The sequence below is a fragment of the Lagenorhynchus albirostris genome, chromosome 19 (genome assembly GCF_949774975.1).
Source record: "Lagenorhynchus albirostris chromosome 19, mLagAlb1.1, whole genome shotgun sequence".
Lineage (NCBI taxonomy): Eukaryota > Metazoa > Chordata > Mammalia > Artiodactyla > Delphinidae > Lagenorhynchus > Lagenorhynchus albirostris.
Window position 1 is genome coordinate 10,634,108 of NC_083113.1, and position 18,906 is coordinate 10,653,013.

At 49.1% G+C, this 18,906-nt stretch overlaps 1 protein-coding gene across 1 annotated transcript; it reads left to right on the top strand.

The window, feature by feature from the left end:
- The first annotated feature begins 16,177 nt into the window (after positions 1-16,177).
- NANOS2 (nanos C2HC-type zinc finger 2) lies at positions 16,178-16,597 on the top strand. The gene has a single exon (XM_060132660.1). The coding sequence runs from the start codon at positions 16,181-16,183 to the stop codon at positions 16,595-16,597; it is 417 nt and encodes a 138-aa protein (XP_059988643.1). The 5' UTR covers positions 16,178-16,180.
- The last annotated feature ends 2,309 nt before the right edge of the window (positions 16,598-18,906 follow it).

Genomic DNA, 18,906 nt, shown 5'->3' on the forward strand with positions numbered 1-18,906 from the left:
AAATAAAGTCTCCAGGACCCACACTCATCCAAACTAGTGATTACTCAAGGTCTAGGGCATTGAGGGGGCTGCGGGGGGCTTCAGGCACCTAGAACCTAGTGGGCAGGGGACGGTGATAGACCGGGCGGGGAGGAGGCATGGTGTTCTGTGGGCGGATTTGGGCTGACCCAGACCTGGAATTGACAGGGAAGCGTGGCTTAAGGACTTTATGTCTGGGATTGGAGGAGCGATTGGAGGCGTGGTCCAAGGGCTGTGGGCGTGGTTAGGGAACGCGGGACTCCGGGACAAGGGAGGTAGCTGCCTTCTTTAGCCCTGGGATTGGAGGGTTGGGGAGGGGGCGTGATTCCGGGCCAGTGTCCGGTTCGTACTAGGGTCGGAGAGTGGATGCGGAGAATTAATCCTGTAACTAGTCCTGGAGTGGAAGATCCAGAGAGTATCGATGTGGCATTTCCAACCGCTCAGGAATACACAGGAAGGCAAACATAATAACATCCAATGGACAGGAAATGAAGCTTAGGGAGTATCACCCAGCACACACTGCAGAATGACACACTGAATCAAATAGGCTGCCCTTGATGAACCACAGGCTGGGCCCTATGCCTGACACCTGACAAGCACCATCTCCTTGAATCATCACGAGGCCATGTGAAGCAGAAATTGTGATTATCTCCATTTTACAGAAAAGGCGGCACAGAGACGCTAAGTAACTTGCCCAAAGTCGCCCAGCTAGTGAGACATGAGTTTGGAGTTGAAGCCATGCAACCTCCTTCCCAAGCCAATGCTTTGACGTACTAAGACTCAAATACTCCCACGGACCCCAGGGGCAGAGCCAAGGTAAAAGCAACAGATGCACACGGTGCCCGCCCTGACCGCATGATCCTCCCTCTGCGCCCACGTTGCCAGCTGTGGGACCCCAACAAGCCACCCCCGCCCCAAGCCTGGGGTCCTCACCTAACCCAACAGTGACAGCCTCTGCTTTGCCCAGTTTTCCTGGCAGAGCTGGTGTCAAATAACCGACCAGAGTTTTTGACTGGGCTTGAGACCCCTGGGAAGACCCTGGTTGGTTTTTAGGGCATCCTTGACCCCTGAGATGGAGTTAACTTGGAGGGAGTCCTGGCCCAATGGCTAAAACCAGAGAGTCCAGGTTTGTCACCCTTCCTTTGTCCCTGACTACCTATGTGATCATAGGAAAGGCAGTTATCCTCTCTGGTTCTCATTTTCCCAACCGGATAATGAGGATCACCAAGCACCTTCCCAAGACCTTCCTCCCTGGGTTGTTGTGAACCCTGAGTTACCTGCTTATAAACCACTCAGAACAAAGCGTGGCACACACCAAATGCTCTGTAGATGCGAGTTATTATAACTAGCTGTGAGTCTCCGTTTACCTGTGTGAGGGGGACGGCGTAGACCAAACCACACAGTCCGCACCTGAGTGTTCCATGAACCCCCTGAAATCGCACACAGAATTGCACGTGTTTCCATACAGCTTTTCTCAGATTCCCCAATGGTGAGAGAAGCAGAGAGAAAGACAGAGACAAAGACACGCCCCTTTCTAAGCAAGGGTGAAAGGGACCTCGGATCACATCACTCTCTGCTTACAACCCCCATCCCCACCCCAGTGGCTTCCCATGTGAAGTCCTTGCTACCCACGTGGTCTTCAAAGTCCCACCCCGCCAGCCAGCCCACCAGCCTGATCTAGAGGGGACCCGGGCTCAGCCTCACTTGCTCTCCTTGACCCCCACCCCCATCCCACCCCCAGCCCTCTCTCTGCTCATCAAATACACCATATTGTGTGTAGTCTCAGGGACCTATTATATTTGCTTTTCCCTTTTTTTCTGACTCAAAAGCACGGGCATGTTGACACTCCTAACATCTTACCTAAAATAGCCACACACCGCACCTCACCCCACCCCAGAGTCTCTTTAACAAATACTCAGTTTTGCAGTCTTTATAGCACTTAATGTTATTCATTCATTCATTCATTTCAACATGTTTTTATTGAGCGTATGTGCCAGGTGCTGTTCTAGGCACAGATGCAGCAGTAAACAAGACAAATCCTCTGGCTTCACCCAGTTCACGTTCGGAACCTCCTAACGATTGGTTTATTTGCTGGTCTGTTGTCTTCCGCCCTCCACCTCACCCCCAGCTAAAAGGTTGCTTGGTGAGAAGGAGGGGCATTTCTGTCTCCTCTCTAATGGTAGGCACTTTTTAAAATGTTAAAATGTATCCTAAGCAGGATCTTCACATAATCTTGAAGTGTTATCCCAGCAATCGCTTGGTAATTACAAAGGGGAGAGGGAGTACACAGCGGTGAGGTCTGGTACACACCACCTAAACCAAGGCACAGAACTCAGTATTGCCCATGACAGGCATTCTGAAGTCCTGTGCCCCCCATGTGACATCCATCCTAGCACAGAAGGACGGGACAGCACCTATGCACTATGATTGCCCCAAATGCCTGCATCTAATCATGAGGAAGTATCAGGCAAACCCAAATTGAAGGACATTCTACCAAACACCTGGCTTTCTTGAAAAAAAAAAAATCAGTATCACGAAAGAAAAAAAGGTAGGGGATTGTTGTCGATTAAAAGAGACTGAAGAGGGGCTTCCCTGGTGGTGCAGTTTTAAGAATCCACCTGTCGATGCAGGGGGGACCCGGTTCGAGCCTTGGTTTGGGGAGATCCCCACATGCTGCGGAGCAACTAAGCCCGTGCACCACAACTACTGAAGCCTTCGCGCCTAGAGCCTGGGCTCCGCAACAAGAGAAGCCACGGCAATGAGTAGTCCCTGCTCACCGCAGCTGGAGAAAGCCCGCAAGAAGCAACGAAGACCCAACGCAGCCAAAAATAAATAATTACATAATTAAAAATTTTTTAAAAAGACTGAAGAGATATAACAATGCAGCAGGGATCCTACACTAGATCCTGGATTTAAAGGGGAAAAAAAACACTGCTATATTATTGGAAGGTTGGAATGATTAGGCAATTTTGAACATGCATATTTGATGATAGTAGTCCGTCTATGTGAAGTTCCCTGAACTGGATCATTGTGCTGTGGTTGTTTAAGAGAATGCAACTCTTGTTAGGGGGTGTGCACATGCTGAAGCGTGTACAGGAGTGTCATGATGTCTGGAACTAACTCTCAAAAAAAAAATCAACCAAAAAAATATATATATATAATTACATTATATTATATATAATATTATATGTAAAATGTATTACATATAAACTTTACAAACACACACGTGTGAGAGAGAGGAAGCAAGTGTTAAAAACTGATGCCTCGAGGAATTCCCTGGCAGTCCAGTGGTTAGGACTCTGCGCTCTCACTGCCGAGGGCCTGGGTTCAGTCCCTGGTCCCAGAATTAAGATCCCACAAGCCACGCGGTGCGGCCAAAAAAAAAAAAAGTTAAAAAAAATTGATGCCTCAGTTCATACTGTATGGGGTTTCATTATACTAGGTTGCAACTCTTCTGTGAGTTTGAAATTTTTCAAATTAAAAAGTTGAGGGAGGGAGAATGAATCAAGGACACTTACTCAGTAAAGGTAGGCTATGGTTGTGCTCCAGGGCATCTGTATGCAAAGTTGTGGGGGGGGGATTTTCCTGGGAGGGTGGGGTGGCCATAGCTTTCAGCAGATTCCCGGTGAAGCCTAAGACCCAGGAAGGTACCACAGAAAGCAGACAGGAGACTCTTCATATATGGAGGGTATCTCACTGGGGAGCACAGACTTTTGACACGGTGGTCAAGAGGATCCCCTGAGGGTGTCCACAAATATCTTGGGTGTCCATGAATACTTCAGGGAAGCAGATCCACAGATTGCAAGAAAATTCTGCACTTACAAATGCTATACCAAGTCCTGGTCCATACAAGTACTGTCCCAAGTGGGGGCATGCAAGATGGCCCAGCAGGAGGCTAGAAGGAAATATTAGAACCTGTTTCTACTGTTGATTTTTATCTGGTTCTTTTTCATTTTAACTGGATTTTTCAGGTGGTGTACATTTACAATGTACATTGAAACATCAGTACAGGAAGAAATATATATTATATATAAAGTTTGTAAATAAACCTACCTAGTGGTACATTCATGAAAAAATTTCACTATTTGCAGCCAAAAAATAACAAAATAAAAAATGAATAAAAGAATGGCCATGTGTCAACAAGAGTGGGAGCTGTGTGATGGGTAGGTGAGGGTGGATGTATTAATCTGCTCAGGTAGCCATAACAAAATACCATAGACTGGGTGGCTTAAAAAACAGAAATAAATTTTCTCACAATCTGGAGGCTAGAGGTCCAAGATCAGGGTTCCAGCTGATTTAGTTTCTTTTACATGGCCTTTCCTCTGTGCTGGTGGAGAGAGAGGTCGGTTTAGTGTCTCTTCCTCTTATGTGGACATCGAATCCATCAGATGAGGCTCCACTCTTATGAGCTCATTTAACCCTAATCATCTCTGCAAAGGCCCTATCTCCAAATACCACCCCATTGGCGGGCGTAGGGGTGGGAGGGGTGGAGCTGGGGTGGACACAATTCAGTCCATAACAGTGTGTGTTTGAAATTTTCCGTAATAAAAAGTTCTTAAGGAGAACTCTCAATGTGCGTCAGAATCACCCAGAGTGCTGGTTAAAAATGCAGATTTTTTTTATAATTCATCTGATGGCCTTTTATTTTTCTATTATTAGAAAAGTGCTATGAGTTCACTGTACACATTTCAATCAAACCGAAATATAGAACGTGGAACATACAAGTTCACTAAGAATTCTATTTCTAGACTACCACCATTTGAAGTTACATTAAAGATGGGAATATTTTAAGACTCATCCTCAGAAACATCTGCTTCTCTGGTGTGGGACACAGAAGGCTGTATTTTTTTTTTTTTTTTTTTTGCGGTACGCGGGCCTCTCACTGTTGTGGCCTCTCCCGTTGCGGAGCACAGGCTCTGGACGCGCAAGCTCAGTGGCCATGGCTCACGGGCCCAGCCGCTCCTCAGCATGTGGGATCTTCCCGGACCGGGGCAGGAACCCGTGTCCCCTGCATCGGCAGACGGACTCTCAACCACTGTGCCACCAGGGAGGCCCGTATTTTTAGTTTTTTAAGGAACCTCATACTGTTCTCCATAGAAGTAGCAATTTAAACATGTTACCTAGAATCCTGAGGGTAAAATACCCAGAGAAACACCTACAAGAGTTCAAAGTGATTTGATAAAAATTAAAATTAAATTAAACAAATAATTGACACAAAATATATTCGGGGTCCTTAAGGTGGAGTGTCCATAGGGCCTCTCAGAAGGCTGGGGGTCCTTGAGCCATGGCCTTGTGTTTGTGTAGGTTTTGTTCAAAGAAGAAGGGTGCTGGACTCTGGAAAGTGAAGGGCCCTCTGAGATGAGATAATGGGAGAGGGGGTGGGCAGGGCCATTAGGATTTATAAAGTGCCTGGCATGTGTGCAGGGGGCTGTCATCCCCACAAGAAAGCTCAGGATGCCCCCACCTGCCACCTGGGAGGCCAGAGACTGGTATTCCGGCAGAAACAGGACACATTCAAATTGGGTCATTTGAGGAGTTTGAGAAAGGAGCTATTTACAAAGGTGTGGGCAAAGCATGGTGCAGTGCCCTGGGCCAGGTAAATGTGGGCACCCCAGGCTGACAGCTGTGAGGGGAGGGAAGAGGACCCAGATCTGGACAGAGAGAAGGTTTTGGGAAGGGCATGAACTCTGTGAGGTAGTGATGCCTTGACCTCTCTCTCGTCTCAGTTCCTCCCATCTCTTGGGATGGGGTGGGGGTCGAGCATTGGCTGAATCCTGTTGATGTAATCTGTACGGGTCAGCATCCCGGACAGAAACAGATGGGAAGAGACAGGCAAAAGTAGATCTGGGGGCTTCCCTGGTGGCGCAGTGGTTGAGAGTCCGCCTGCCGATGCAGGGGACACGGGTTCGTGCCCCGGCCCGGGAAGATCCCACATGCCGCGGAGTGGCTGGGCCCGTGAGCCATGGCCGCTGAGCCTGCGCGTCCGGAGCCTGTGCTTCGCAACGGGAGAGGCCACAACAGTGAGAGAGGCCCGCGTACCGCAAAAAGAAAAAAAAAGTGGATCTGGAGGGACAAACAGGAACTTCCCGCAGCAGGGAACTGAGGGACAGAAACTTATCAGTATATCAAATTTCCACACGCAATTAAAAGGGAGAACAGTGATAGCTAGAATGTTGGCTCCTTAGAACCTCTTCCCAGCTGACCCCCCATCCCCTCCCAGCCCCTCCTCAGGTGTTCCTCCCCACCATCCCTACTCCACCTTCTAAACTGCTTCCCTCAGGGATGCCTGGAAATAGCAAAGGACCAGAGAATACAAATGACTCATCCACAGAAAAGAAGATAGCTCAGAACACCAGGAGAATCTCTAGGAAAGCTTTTAACCTGGAGAAGTTACGGCCTGGCCATCTTTTTTTTAAGTTGAAATATAGTTGACATACAGTATTGTGTTAGTTTCAGGTGTCCTACATCATGATTTGACATTTGCATACATTATGCAATGATCACCATGTAAGTCTAGTAACCATTGGTCCCCATATAAAGTTATTACAATATTATTGACCACGTTCCTTATGCTGTAGGTTACATCCCCATGACTTATTTATTATATAACTGGAAGTTTGTACCTCTTAATCTCCTTCACCCATTTTGCCGCCACTCACCCGCTGGGCTGGCCATCTTCTTAAAGGGACTATGTTCGGATAATTGGAAAGCTTAACATAGTTTTTTCTGCATTGGGTAATGGCTGGCTGAATTAGTCACAGCACCCTTCCCACTGAACACAATGGAAATGCTGGACATTTTTTTTTTAATCTCAAAAACACTATGGAGAAACAGTCTGACAGTTTCTTATAACACTAAACAGGCCATTACCATACGACCCGGCAATTGCACTATGGGAATTACCCAAAGAAATGAAAATAAATGTTCACACATAAAATTGGTACATGAATATTCACAAGAGCTTTATTCAAAGAGCCCAAAACTGAAAACACTCCAGATGTTTTTCAATAAGTGAACGGTTAAATCGACTATGGTACACCCAAACCATGGACCACAACTCAGCAATAAAAAGAATGAAGTGTTGGCATGTACAACAACTTGGGTGAATTTCCAGAGAATTCTGCTGCATGAAAAAAAGCCAATCCCAAAAGGTTAAGTGCAGTATTATTCTATTTCTGTAACATTCTTTAAATGACAAATATCATAGAAATGGAGAATAGAATATGTTGCCAGGGTATAAGGAGAGCGTAGGAGCCAGGAAGGAAGTGAGTGTGTCTATAAAAGGGTAACACAAGTGATGCTTGGGGTGATGGAAATGTTCTGTGTCTTGACTGTGATGGTACGTAAACAAACCTACATCTTACAAAATTGCACACAAGTAAACACATACACACACGAGTTCACAGGGCAAAAGCTAAACAAGGGGCTTCCCTGGTGGCGCAGTGGTTGAGAGTCCGCCTGCCGATGCAGGGGACGCGGGTTCGTGCCCCGGTCCGGGAAGATCCCACATGCCGCGGAGTGGCTGGGCCCGTGAGCCATGGCCGCTGAGCCTGCGCATCCGGAGCCTGTGCTCCGCAACGGCAAAGGCCACAGCAGTGAGGCCCGCGTACCGCAAAAAAAAAAAAAAAAAAAGAGCATACAGGATCTCTATTCTTTCTTATGACTGGATGTGACTCTACAGTGGTCTTAAAATGAAAAATTTAATTTTCAAAAAAACATTGATAAGATGAAAACACAGAGGGGATAAAAGCCTGCAGAGTTTCCAATATAAACAGAGGCAAGCATATGATCCAGCAATCCCACTCCTGGGCATATATCCAGAGAAAACCATACTTCAAAAAGATACCTGCACCCCTATGTTCACAGCAGCACTATTTACAATAGCCAAGACATGGAAACAACCTAACTGTTCATCAACAGACATGTAGGTTTTTTCCATATCATGGGTATGCAATGTCAATATAACATCATGGGACATGTTAACCTTGATCACCTGGTTAAGGTGATGTCTGCCAAGTCACTCCACTCTAAAGTTACTATTTTGGGGGACTTCCCTAGTGGCACAGTGGTTAAGACTCCGTGCTCCCAATGCAGGGGGCCCAGGTCCGATCCCTGGTCAGGGAACTAGATCCCACATGCATGCTGCAAATAAGAGTTCACATGCCACAACTAAGAGTTTGCATGCCACAGCTAAGGAGCCTGCCTGCTGCAACTAAGACCCAGCTCAACCAAATAAATAAATAAAATAAATATTTTTAAAATAATCATAAAAAATAAAAGTTACTATTTTTCCTCTTTCCACACTCTATTCTTGGAAGTAAGTCTTTAAAAAAAAACTGAAATAATAGTCTGACTTAACAAAAAACAATATATTTTTTAATATAAAGCTTTACCAAAAACCTAGAATGCTGAAAAGCTGTGTTGCACTCACCACTAGAGTTCCCATATACCTCCTCTCCTCCAGTTTCCCCCATTTCCATCCTGGTCTATTTAATTTTGCTCTGTCTGGAAGTTCTGGGTGGTTGCAGTGAATGAGAAAGTGGTTCAAAACAAGGCTGGAGAAAAACTGGGCAACTACTCCTCAGAGTAAGACAGCTAGTGTTGTATAAGAGACAGAGCCCTTGGCTGGGACAGGCCCCCATCCCTGCCCTCCCCAATTCTGCTCTAGTTTTGGTCTCATTCATTTATCCCCCCAAATATCCCTTTGTGCCCAGCCCCTGTATAGGACAGTGCTGGGGACACAGCTGTGATCAAGACACTCCTGGCCGTGCCTTCACGGGGCTTCCAGTCCTGTGGAGAAAACAGACCTGTCCCCAGACAGACACGACTCAGAGTGGGCAGAGCTGGGATGGGGAAGTACTGGGGGCTGCAGGAGCCCAGAGGGGTCATCTGACCCAGCAGGGGGTCTGGGAGGGCTTCTTGGGAGAGGGAATGTTGGAGCTAAGATTTGAAGGAGCAGTCGGTGTTATCGGGTAGAAATGTTTCAAGCAGAGAGAGTAGTATATGCAATGGCCCAGAATGGAGAGGAAGCCTAGAGTGTTTTCTAAAGCTCACAGGACTTCCCTGGCAGTCCAGTGGTTGACTCCTTGCTTCCACTGCAGAGGGCGCGCCTTCGATCCCTCGTCGGGGAACTAAGATCCTGCAGCACGGCCAAAACAAAAAGAGCTCAGATATAACCATGGCGTATGAACCTTCCTCGGCTCCCAGTGGCCTTATTAGCACAAAGTCCAAAGTCCTCAGGTTGGTATTCATGCATTCATTCGACAAACGTTTGCCTACTCTGTGCTGTCTGATGGTTGAGTGGGAGTTACCAGGCCTTATACTTGGGGACACATCGCTGACTACTGAGAAAGCCCAGCCCTTGGTACATCAGAATCACAGGTGTGTGTGTGTGTGTGTGTGTGCGTGCGTGCGTGCGCGCGCGCGCATCCTCCAGGAGGGGATATGTGAGACTGTTCCAGAGCAGCGATGATAAAGTCAGACAGACAGACTTGGGCTCTCCTTGGACTCTGCCATCCTGGAACATGGATCTTCCATCTCTGAGCCTCAGTTTTTTCCGCTGCAAAATGGGCTTAATAGTAGAACCACTGCACAGAGTTTTATTCAAACGCACACGTAATCCTAGAGCCCAACCTTCCTCAGAAGCCACTGTTAGATCTTGAATCAAATCATGTCACTCCTGTGCTCAGAGCCCTCCCATGGCTCCCACCTCACTCAGAGCACAAGCCCAAGTTCTTGCAGTAGCCCATGGGGTCCTGTATTACCTCTCACCTACTCCCACTCTTCCTCTCAATCTACCCAAGCCATGATGTTCATTGAACACAGCAGTCCCGCTCTGACCTCAGGGTCTTTGCACTGGCTGTTCCTTCAGTCTGGGACACTCTTCCCCCGTATATCTACAAGGGCTCCCTCTCTTACCACCTTTAAGACTCTTCTCAAATGTCACCTTCTCCAAGAGGGCTTCCCTGACCACTCTTTTTTGTTTTTTAATTTGTGGCTGTACCACGCAGCATGCAAGATCTTAGTTCCCCAGCCAAGGAGGCAATCTGCATCCCCTGCTGTGGAAGCTCAGAGTCTTAACCACTGGACTGCCAGGGAAGTCCCCCCTGATCACTTTTATCTCCCTACCCCCTTTATTTTTTCTCGATAGCACACAGCCTTACCTGAGATATATTTCACTTTTCTCTCTTGTTATCTATATAAAATTTCAGCTCTGTAAAGGCAGAGACTTTTGTATTTTTTGTTCATTGCTGTATCTTTGGCACCTAGAACAGGGCCAGACACATGTCAGGTATTGTGTAAATATTTGCTGAATGAATGAGCAAATATTCCTCTACTGGGGCCTGCACACTCTCCTTCCCCCTGCCTAGCACTCGTCAATGAATCTTTAGCGAGGGAATAAAACTAAAAATAATGGCTAAAGCTCACTGCGTACCTGTTCTAATGCCTTCACCTGTGTTCTCAGCTGCCATCTTCAAAACAGCCCCAGAGCAGGGGGTCTTCAATGATCTCCCTTCTTGTGAAATGGAGGAAACAGAAGCCCAGAGAGGTGACATCACTTGCTAAAAGCCACATCTCTGTAAGTGGCAGTGCCAAGATTTGACCCAGGCCCTCTGGCCACGGCAGCCACACACCCAACCACGTTATTTTCATTTTCTGCCCCTTGCTTCCACCTCTCTCTGCTGGAACCTCTGTCCCTTTCCATCCCTGGGAATGTGAGTGTGTCCCTCTTCTCTCTCTGCAGACCTGGATTTGAGTCTAGGCTAATGGGATGACATCACTGAGAAATGTCACCTCCCTGGGCCTCAGTTTCCTGCTCTGTAAAATGGGGATATTATAACACTACTTGACAGGGTTGTTGCAAGGGTTTCATGAGATCTCACAGGCCAGCACCCAATAAACAGAGACCATGAGGACGATGACCATGACCTCCTTGGTCTCCGGGTGTCTCACTTTCCCCTGGTCTTCATCCCCCCTGTCTTGGTCTCTGCACCAGTGTGTCCCTCCGTCCCTTTGGGAGTCTCTCCCCCTCTTTCTCAGGGTTTCTCTCCTCCTGACTCCCCCTAGCTCCTCCCCACCCCTCTCTGGACCCTACATGAGCTGTTTCTGGCAGACATGAGGCTGAGAGGGAAATTCACAAGTAAACAGGGCAGCTGCCGAGTCTGTGCAGCAGGGAGTGGTGGGGCCTTGCCGTGGGGGTGGAGGATATGATCAAGTAAACACCAGGCTGATGAATTTCTCATCAATATCATCTTTGACTTTCCCTCAGTACACAGCAGCAACCCTGCAGAAGGCGGCTTGCCTGAGAAGGGATGCCCTTCAGTTACTGATCCAATAAAACACCACAGGATGGGGGGTGAGCGTGGGGGTGGGGGGAGGGTAGTCATGGCTCCAGTAACAGAGTCCTAGAAGAAAACAATTGGGGAAAAAATAAATAATAAAGAAAAAATACTGGGAATTCCCTGGCAGTCCAGTGGTTAGGACTCAGTGCTTCCACTGCAGGCGGCACGGGTTCGATCCCTGGTTGGGGAGCTAAGATCCTGCATGCCCTGAGTTGCAGCCAAAAAAAAAAAAAAAAAAAAAAATTTCACAAGCAAGAGAATCTGAGAGTCTCCAAACAATAGGTGCGATTGTTAAGGGGATTCTCACACTTCCAGCAGATGCCACAGCTGCAGCGACCAGCACTGACTGGGTCCCCGGGTCCCGCCCTGCTGCACACAGGGGACGCATGCATCTTGAGCTGGCGGTCTCGGCTGTGACTTTATGGAAAGCACTTACCGCAGAGGCCTCCCACACCCGTCCTGGTTCCTCCCTCCAGGAGCCTTATTCTTCCACATGGGAGAGAGCCTGGCCTCTTCTGCCTTGGAGTATGTCCATCAGTGATCGACAGGTCCTCCCTGTGAAAACTGTCACTCCAATCCCCCCCCATCCTTCCTGGCTTCTCACCTCATTCTGTCCCTACGCCTAGGAAGTCCCTGGCTCCCTTGCTTTCCGAGCCCTGGGTTCGAGCTCCAGCCTACCACTCACTGTCTGTATAACCTCGGACAAGACCCTCGGCCTTTCTGAGCTTCCCATTGCTCATCTGTAAAATGGGGCTATTGCTAAACCCAACTTCACAGGGTCTGGGGGGGAAGCAAGGAAAGCCCCTGAGCATGGTGCCGGCCCAAAGGAGATGCTCAGTAAATAAGTGCCCTTAAGATTATTGCCTTAAAAAAAAAAAGATTATTGCCTTAATTGTGTCTCAATTTTCATGACTAACATTGAATAATCATACCCCACAGCCAAAATGTGCTATTCGCAAACACAATCGTAGTCCGTGCCCTGGGGCACGCACCCGTGTCATCCCCTCTTGACAGATGAAAAAACTGGGGTTAGGAGAGGTTAAATAATAAGCCCACAGCCACTCAGTGAGCAGGTGGTAGAGCCTGGCTTGAACTCGGAGCTTATCACTGAACGTTTACCCACGATGCTGCCCACCCCCTAAACTGTGGGGGGGGAGTTGTGCTCAAGTCACCCCAGTGCCCAACCCGATGACCCCAACATCATAACACAAAGGTCTGATTTACCTCTTCAGGGAGATGAACAAGCTGAAAACCTCACAGCCTACCCTATGACCACTGGTGTGTTTTCATGAATAGGTTTCCAGAAGGTACTCAGTGTGCCTGTGAATCCGGGGACCTTGGCAAGGAACCATGACTTTAAGAGACTGAAACTTGGATCCTTCCAAGGAGCCTTCCTTATATCCTCCTTGAGGCCTCACTTCCACCTCTGTAAAATAAGAAAGTGAGGTGAGCTGGACCAGGTGATCTGGAAGATGCTGTGTATGCATTCATTTATTAGTTCATTCTCTTGATGAGTGTTTACTGAACAGTGTAGGGCAATGGTTAAAGGCAAAGACTGAACTCAGGTAGACCCAGTTTGGAATCCCAGTTCTGCTGCCTGCCAGCTGTGTGACCACAGACAAGTCACCTAACCTCTCTGGACATCAGTTGCTGCCTTTGCAAATCAGGAATAATACTGGTACTTAACTCAAGAAAGCAATGAGGGGAATTCCCTGGTGGTCCAATGGTTAGGACTCTGCACTTTCACTGCAGGGATCAGGGTTCGATCCTTTCTTGGGGAACTAAGATTCCCGCAAGCCGTGCAGCGAGGCCATAAATAAATAAATAAAAGCAATGAGGGTTAAATGACAGGAGACACATAAACGTGGGGACAGCCTTAACCCTGCCCTTACAGTCCAGAGGGAGAAACAGACCCACCCCCAGTCAGTGATGACCCAGAGTGGGCAGGGCTGGGATGGGGTCGCCGAGAGAAGGCTGACCCAGCCTGAGGGTCGGGAGGGCTTCCTGGAGGAGGAGACGTTAGAGCTGAGCAGTGAAGAACATTGTAAGCACTCAAGACACAGGAATCACCCATGTGAATGATGTATTAATAGTCTGTGGACATTCTTCCTGCTAACGTCTCCTGTTCTGCTCGCCTGGCCCTGTGCTGGCTGATGCTGGGGACACATCAGTGACCGAGACAGCCCTGACCCTGACCTCCTTGGGCTCACAGATTACCGGTGAGGACAGACATCAAACAAGTCATTATCCAAATCATTACTTCAAAAGGAAATTACAGAAAGCTAGACGATCACACCGCAAGAAGACCTTTCCTCTGACATTCACAAATTCCTCCCTTTGTCATCTCCCAACCTTGAGCCCATCCACAGAGAGAATACATTCACTCTACAAGCATGTATTAAGCTCTTTCTGAAGGCAAGACACAGTGTCTGCCAAAAGGGAGTCCTCAACAGACTTTGTTCAGACTTTGCTCCCTGACTAGACGGAAACAATGAGAGCTGATGGGCACAGCCTCACTGCCTCTATTCAATCAACAGTAACCAGAGGAGCATCCTAAAACACATTTCTCATTCGTCCCTCCCTTGCTTATACCCTTCAGTGACTTCCTATTGCTCTGAAGGCAAAGACCAATGGGCTGATCTTGGCCTATATCACGGGTTCTTAAGCGGGTGAGGCCTGACACCCACTTTATCTAACATTTTAAGATGCCCCTTTAGTATTCTGAAATTAAACTCAGAGGTAATAGAGCCCACCAACACACAAATTTTATTTTCTGAAATTAATATCATGTCCTAACTGAACTACAAAGGAAAAATAAAAAGGCAACAACTTATAATCAACTAATCATCTATTTTGGTGTAGAAATGATGCTCAGGCATGGCCGCTCTAAAAAGCATCTCATCAGGCAGATACTAGCATCTCCGTGTAGACTCCATGAATGAGATAGGAATAAACTGTGTTGTTTGGACAATCACCACAATCAGCATTGTCTGGGGTGATGTGCCTTCTAGAAAGAGTGAGCAACTCTGGATCAAGTTCCCAACAAAATCAAGAATAGGCAGGCTGTGATGGACACGGTCTTTGCATTTCAGGAAAGTGTATCTTAAAATATTGCAAAAACACTTAGTGTTTATACGTAAAACATAGCTGAGCTCTAGACTCAGACCATCATAAGTGGGTTTTTCTACCCACATGGGTGTCCAGTGGGACATGGGAAAGTTAAGTGTGTCCGGGACAGATCTTGGTCATATGGATGGTTGAGACATCTGGCATCCCTGGTCCCTGTCCGTTACATCTCATCACACGTCATCACACCTCCAATCACTGTGGCAAACCCAAGACACCCCCATCATTTCCAAAACATCTCCTGAGGGAGGTCACAGTCTGATGGCATACACCCCCTGCACACGGGGCTGGCCTCATCTTGGGACCCTCACTCCGTTCTGGCTACCGCTGCCCCCTAGCTGTCCCCAGGCTTCAGGCTTCCACAGCTTGTGTTCCTTTTCCTGGAAGATTGTCCTGTGTGGTCTCAGCGTCCAGGCCACCTCTCCCAGACCAGCCTATGTAATTGGCTCTTTATGATCTATTGTTTTCTCATTTGCTGGCTGTTTCCCTACTGGACTGGACTGGTTGTTCATGAAACAGGTACAAGATAGCTGTGGTCACTGCTGAGTTTCCAGAGCCCAATGCAAGGGGCCTCAATGATTATGTTGAGTGGTCAAGGGGACCAACTGGGGACCACAGGTGGAGGAAGAAATCCTGGAGTTGGCATGAGCAGGAGGCAAGGCTTTTACTGGGTCCGGAAGGTCAGGAAGGATCTGGGACAATGTACCAGGCCAAGGGGGAAGGGTAGGCATTCCAAGGGATTCTGTGCCATGCCGAGGTCCTCTGCTGCTTCTCAAATCAATCCCCAGTGTCTCTGGGGCCAGACCCGGGTGCAAATCCCAATTCTGCCATTTCCCTGCTGTGTGGCCTTGAGTGCTTTCCTTAACCTCTCTGAGCATAACATCCTTCTTTATAAGATGAAGTGATGGTGCCCACCTCCTTGAGTGATTATGGGGTTCAAAGAGATCATTTTTATAAAACATTGAATACCGTAGTGTGCACTCAATGGATACTTGGTGAATAAGTGGCTCTTAGTTCCAGATGTGATGAAAAATGAGGTTTTAATCCAAAAGAGGTAGGAAGGCATTTGCTTTGGAGTCATATGGCCCTGGGTTAGAGCCTCAGCTCTGCCACTTGCGTGTTATATGACTCCGGGCCACTGAGTTTTCCTCTCTGAGCTTTAGTGACTTGTCTCTAAAATGGGATCATAACTGTGTTACCCACATGGAGTTGTGAAAATTAGATCAGACACGAAGGTAACTGTGCAGCACAACGTCTGGCTCACAGTAAGGGGCTGTCGTTATGATTAGGAATGGCTCTGGAGTATACAGAGGCAGCAGACTCCCAGCCTTGGAGTAAGGGAAGATGGGGGTTAGGGGAATTTTCAGATATGGAGTTTAATGAATGGATAGGGAAACTGAGGCCCAGGGAGAAGGGTCTTTCCAGAGGTCACAGAGCACCTTGCAGGCCAAGCAAGGACCAGCAACAAGGGAAATGACCCCCTTCCAGATCTCCATGGGGAATTAAAGTCAGAAGGGATCAAGGGTAAGGGGTTGGGCCCTTTAAATCCTAAGCTCCACCTTTGCTTAGAAGGGTCTTTGGGGAGTATAAAAGGGGGTGCAATTCCTCTCTGCTCCAGAAAAGCATCTGCTGCTCCTGTCCCCGGGCCCCCAGCCCACCTGTCTCCAGCTGCCCACCACCTCCACCTGGATGCCATGAAGCAGCCACCCTTCGACATGTGGAAGGACTACTTCAACCTGAGCCAGGTGGTGCTGGCACTGATCCAGAGTCGGGGGCAAGGGCCGGAGGCCCAAGCGACCGGGGAGCCGGGACCTGGGCCCCAGCTGGGGCAGGATCAGGGGCAGGGAGGGCAGGGGGCCAGGGGGGGCCTGGTCACCCTGTGCAACTTCTGCAAACACAATGGGGAATCTCGCCACGTGTACTCCTCACACCAGCTGAAGACACCAGAGGGCGTGGTGGTGTGTCCCATCCTGCGGCACTATGTGTGTCCCCTGTGCGGGGCCACGGGGGACCAGGCCCACACGCTCAAGTACTGCCCGCTAAACGGAGGCCAGCAGTCTCTCTACCGCCGCAGTGGGCGCAATTCGGCCGGCCGCAAGGTCAAGCGCTGAGGGCCATCAAGTGCCCACCCCCTGCACCCCCCAGCCCTCCTGGTTCAATCCTCCCAAGTCCCTGGACTCCCCTACTTCCCCGACTCCCCCAGCCCTCTGGAATGTCTGACCCCCAGAACTCCATCCCTGCTGAATCCTGAAACAACGGAGGCTATGGGGAGCCAGGCCAGCCCTGCCCTTTGGAACTCTCAGCCCCTGGGGTTCTGTCCTGGCAGTGTCTGTGGATTCTTGGTGAAGCAGGACCCCTGCCCCTTGGACCACACAACCCTGTGGCTCCTTCTGGGTCACAGTGCATGGATCTTTAGTTCTTCTGGGACACTAGCCCTGCCCCTTTGACCTCTCAGCCCTCAGGGTTCCATTCCTTGCAGAATTCTTGGACTCTTGGACCTACAGGAGCCCACTGTGCTCTCTCAGAGCAACCCTCAGAATTTGGAGAGCTGTGAACAGGCTGGCTTGGACCTTCCAGCCCAAGAACTTCAAGATGGGATGCTGACTTGAACCAGCCTTCTCCGTCTGCTCCAGCCACCAGCAGACCCACCGTTTCATCGTGGACAGCGCCAGATGGGTCCTTCCCTGCCCTCAGCAGCCTATCCATCAGGAGCTGGGGGAAGGACGGGGCACGCCTGAGGGGCACCACGTCTTCGCAGGCTTATCTGGGGCTGGAGAGCCTTGGAGTGAGCCGATACCCTTGAACTCCCCCTGGTTGTTCTTCCCATCGTTCACTCCGTTTCACGGCACTGGTGCCGGACACGGCAAATCACCGATGGGTCCTTTCCCCAGCGAGAGAGCGTCTCTCCGCCATCTCCCAACTGCCCCCAAGTCACCATAGTTTGTAAAGTTCCTTTTTTTTTCTTCCCGTTTTTTCATCCTCCAACAGTTAAGTCAACGAAGCTCCCACAGGAAAGAGGTGTGGATACCCGGATGGGAATGGCAACCGCCTAGATTTTATTTTAGGGGCAAAAGAGAAGCCCCAGTCAGATTTTAAGTTGTTCGGTTTTTGGCTTAGGGCCCGGCGCGGGTGTTGAGCTCTAGTAAATAAAAAGTGTTTCTGGTTGGCTTTGAAATCGCTATGTCTATTTCCTGCGAGGCTGGGGGAGGGAGAGTGGGGAGATCCGAATTTGGCCCAAAACGTGGGAAGCAGGAGGCAGAGCAGGAAGGAGACCTGGGTCCCTCCCACGCATGTGACCCCCTTACATCCTCCGACACAGGTCACCTATGGACTGGTCCCCAAGTCCCAGCCTCCACCTTGACCCCAGATTCTCTTTCCCTGTCCTTCCCAGGGCTCTGTCCAGGGTCCCCTCCCAGCCTGCTAGAGCCCAGGTCTTCCAGGACCGACTTTATGGTTGTCCTTAAACTTTAGACTCCATTAGAGAGGTGACAAAAAGTATGGCCCCCACCTCGGGGAAACGCACATATGCACAAAATGTTGCATATAAAATCAGGGCTTCTTTTATTCCATTGTTCCACACATATTTATTGAGCTCCTACTTTGTGCCAGGCACTGTTCTGGGTATTGGCAGGTACAGCGATGAGCAAAGCAGACAAGATTCCTGCCCTCGGGGAGCTGACATTCTAGTGGGGATGGGGGTGCCGTGACCATCAAGCGATAAATATGTAATATGTCAGGTGGGTGGTAAGTGCTGTGAAGGAAAAGGAGTCAGAGTAAAGGGATGGAGAGTGAAGGAGAGGCTGTTTTACGTGGGGGTGTGGTCAGGGGAGGTCTTTCTGTGGAGGTGACGCTTGAGCAGAGTCCAAATAAATTGAGGAAACCAGGAGGGCATTCCAGGCAGAGATGGCAGTGAGTTCAAAGGCCCTAAGGTGGGATGGAATCTGGTGTGTTTGCAGAACAAGCAGGAGACCGGCTGAGTAAGAGATAAGATCAGAGAGGCGAAGAGAAGATCAGAGAGGCGAAAGGGCAGGCAGAGAGTTCAGAATCTTGCGGCCGTTGGTGAGAATTTGACCTTCATTGTGCATTTTCAGACTCTGAAATCTGTGAGAGGGCTCCACTCTCACATACAGTAGTCACAGAGAAAAAAACAGAGACTCCCATTAAGGACCTCCGCTCACAGGTCCTTTTCCAGAAACGCAGCTCTGCCCTTAACAGAGATCCCCAAGGCCCCCCAGACAATAGCCCAAAGGGACGCCCTAAGCCCGGAGCTGTGGTGTGCGCATGCGGCAGGTTGAGCCCTGGAGAAAGTGGGGGGCTGCATCGGGCAGGAAGCTGATGGCCTCTCACATGTGATGACGGAGGAGAGCTTAATAGTTCAATAAAGGGACGGACTCTGGTAAAGCGTGTGCAGCGGTTATGG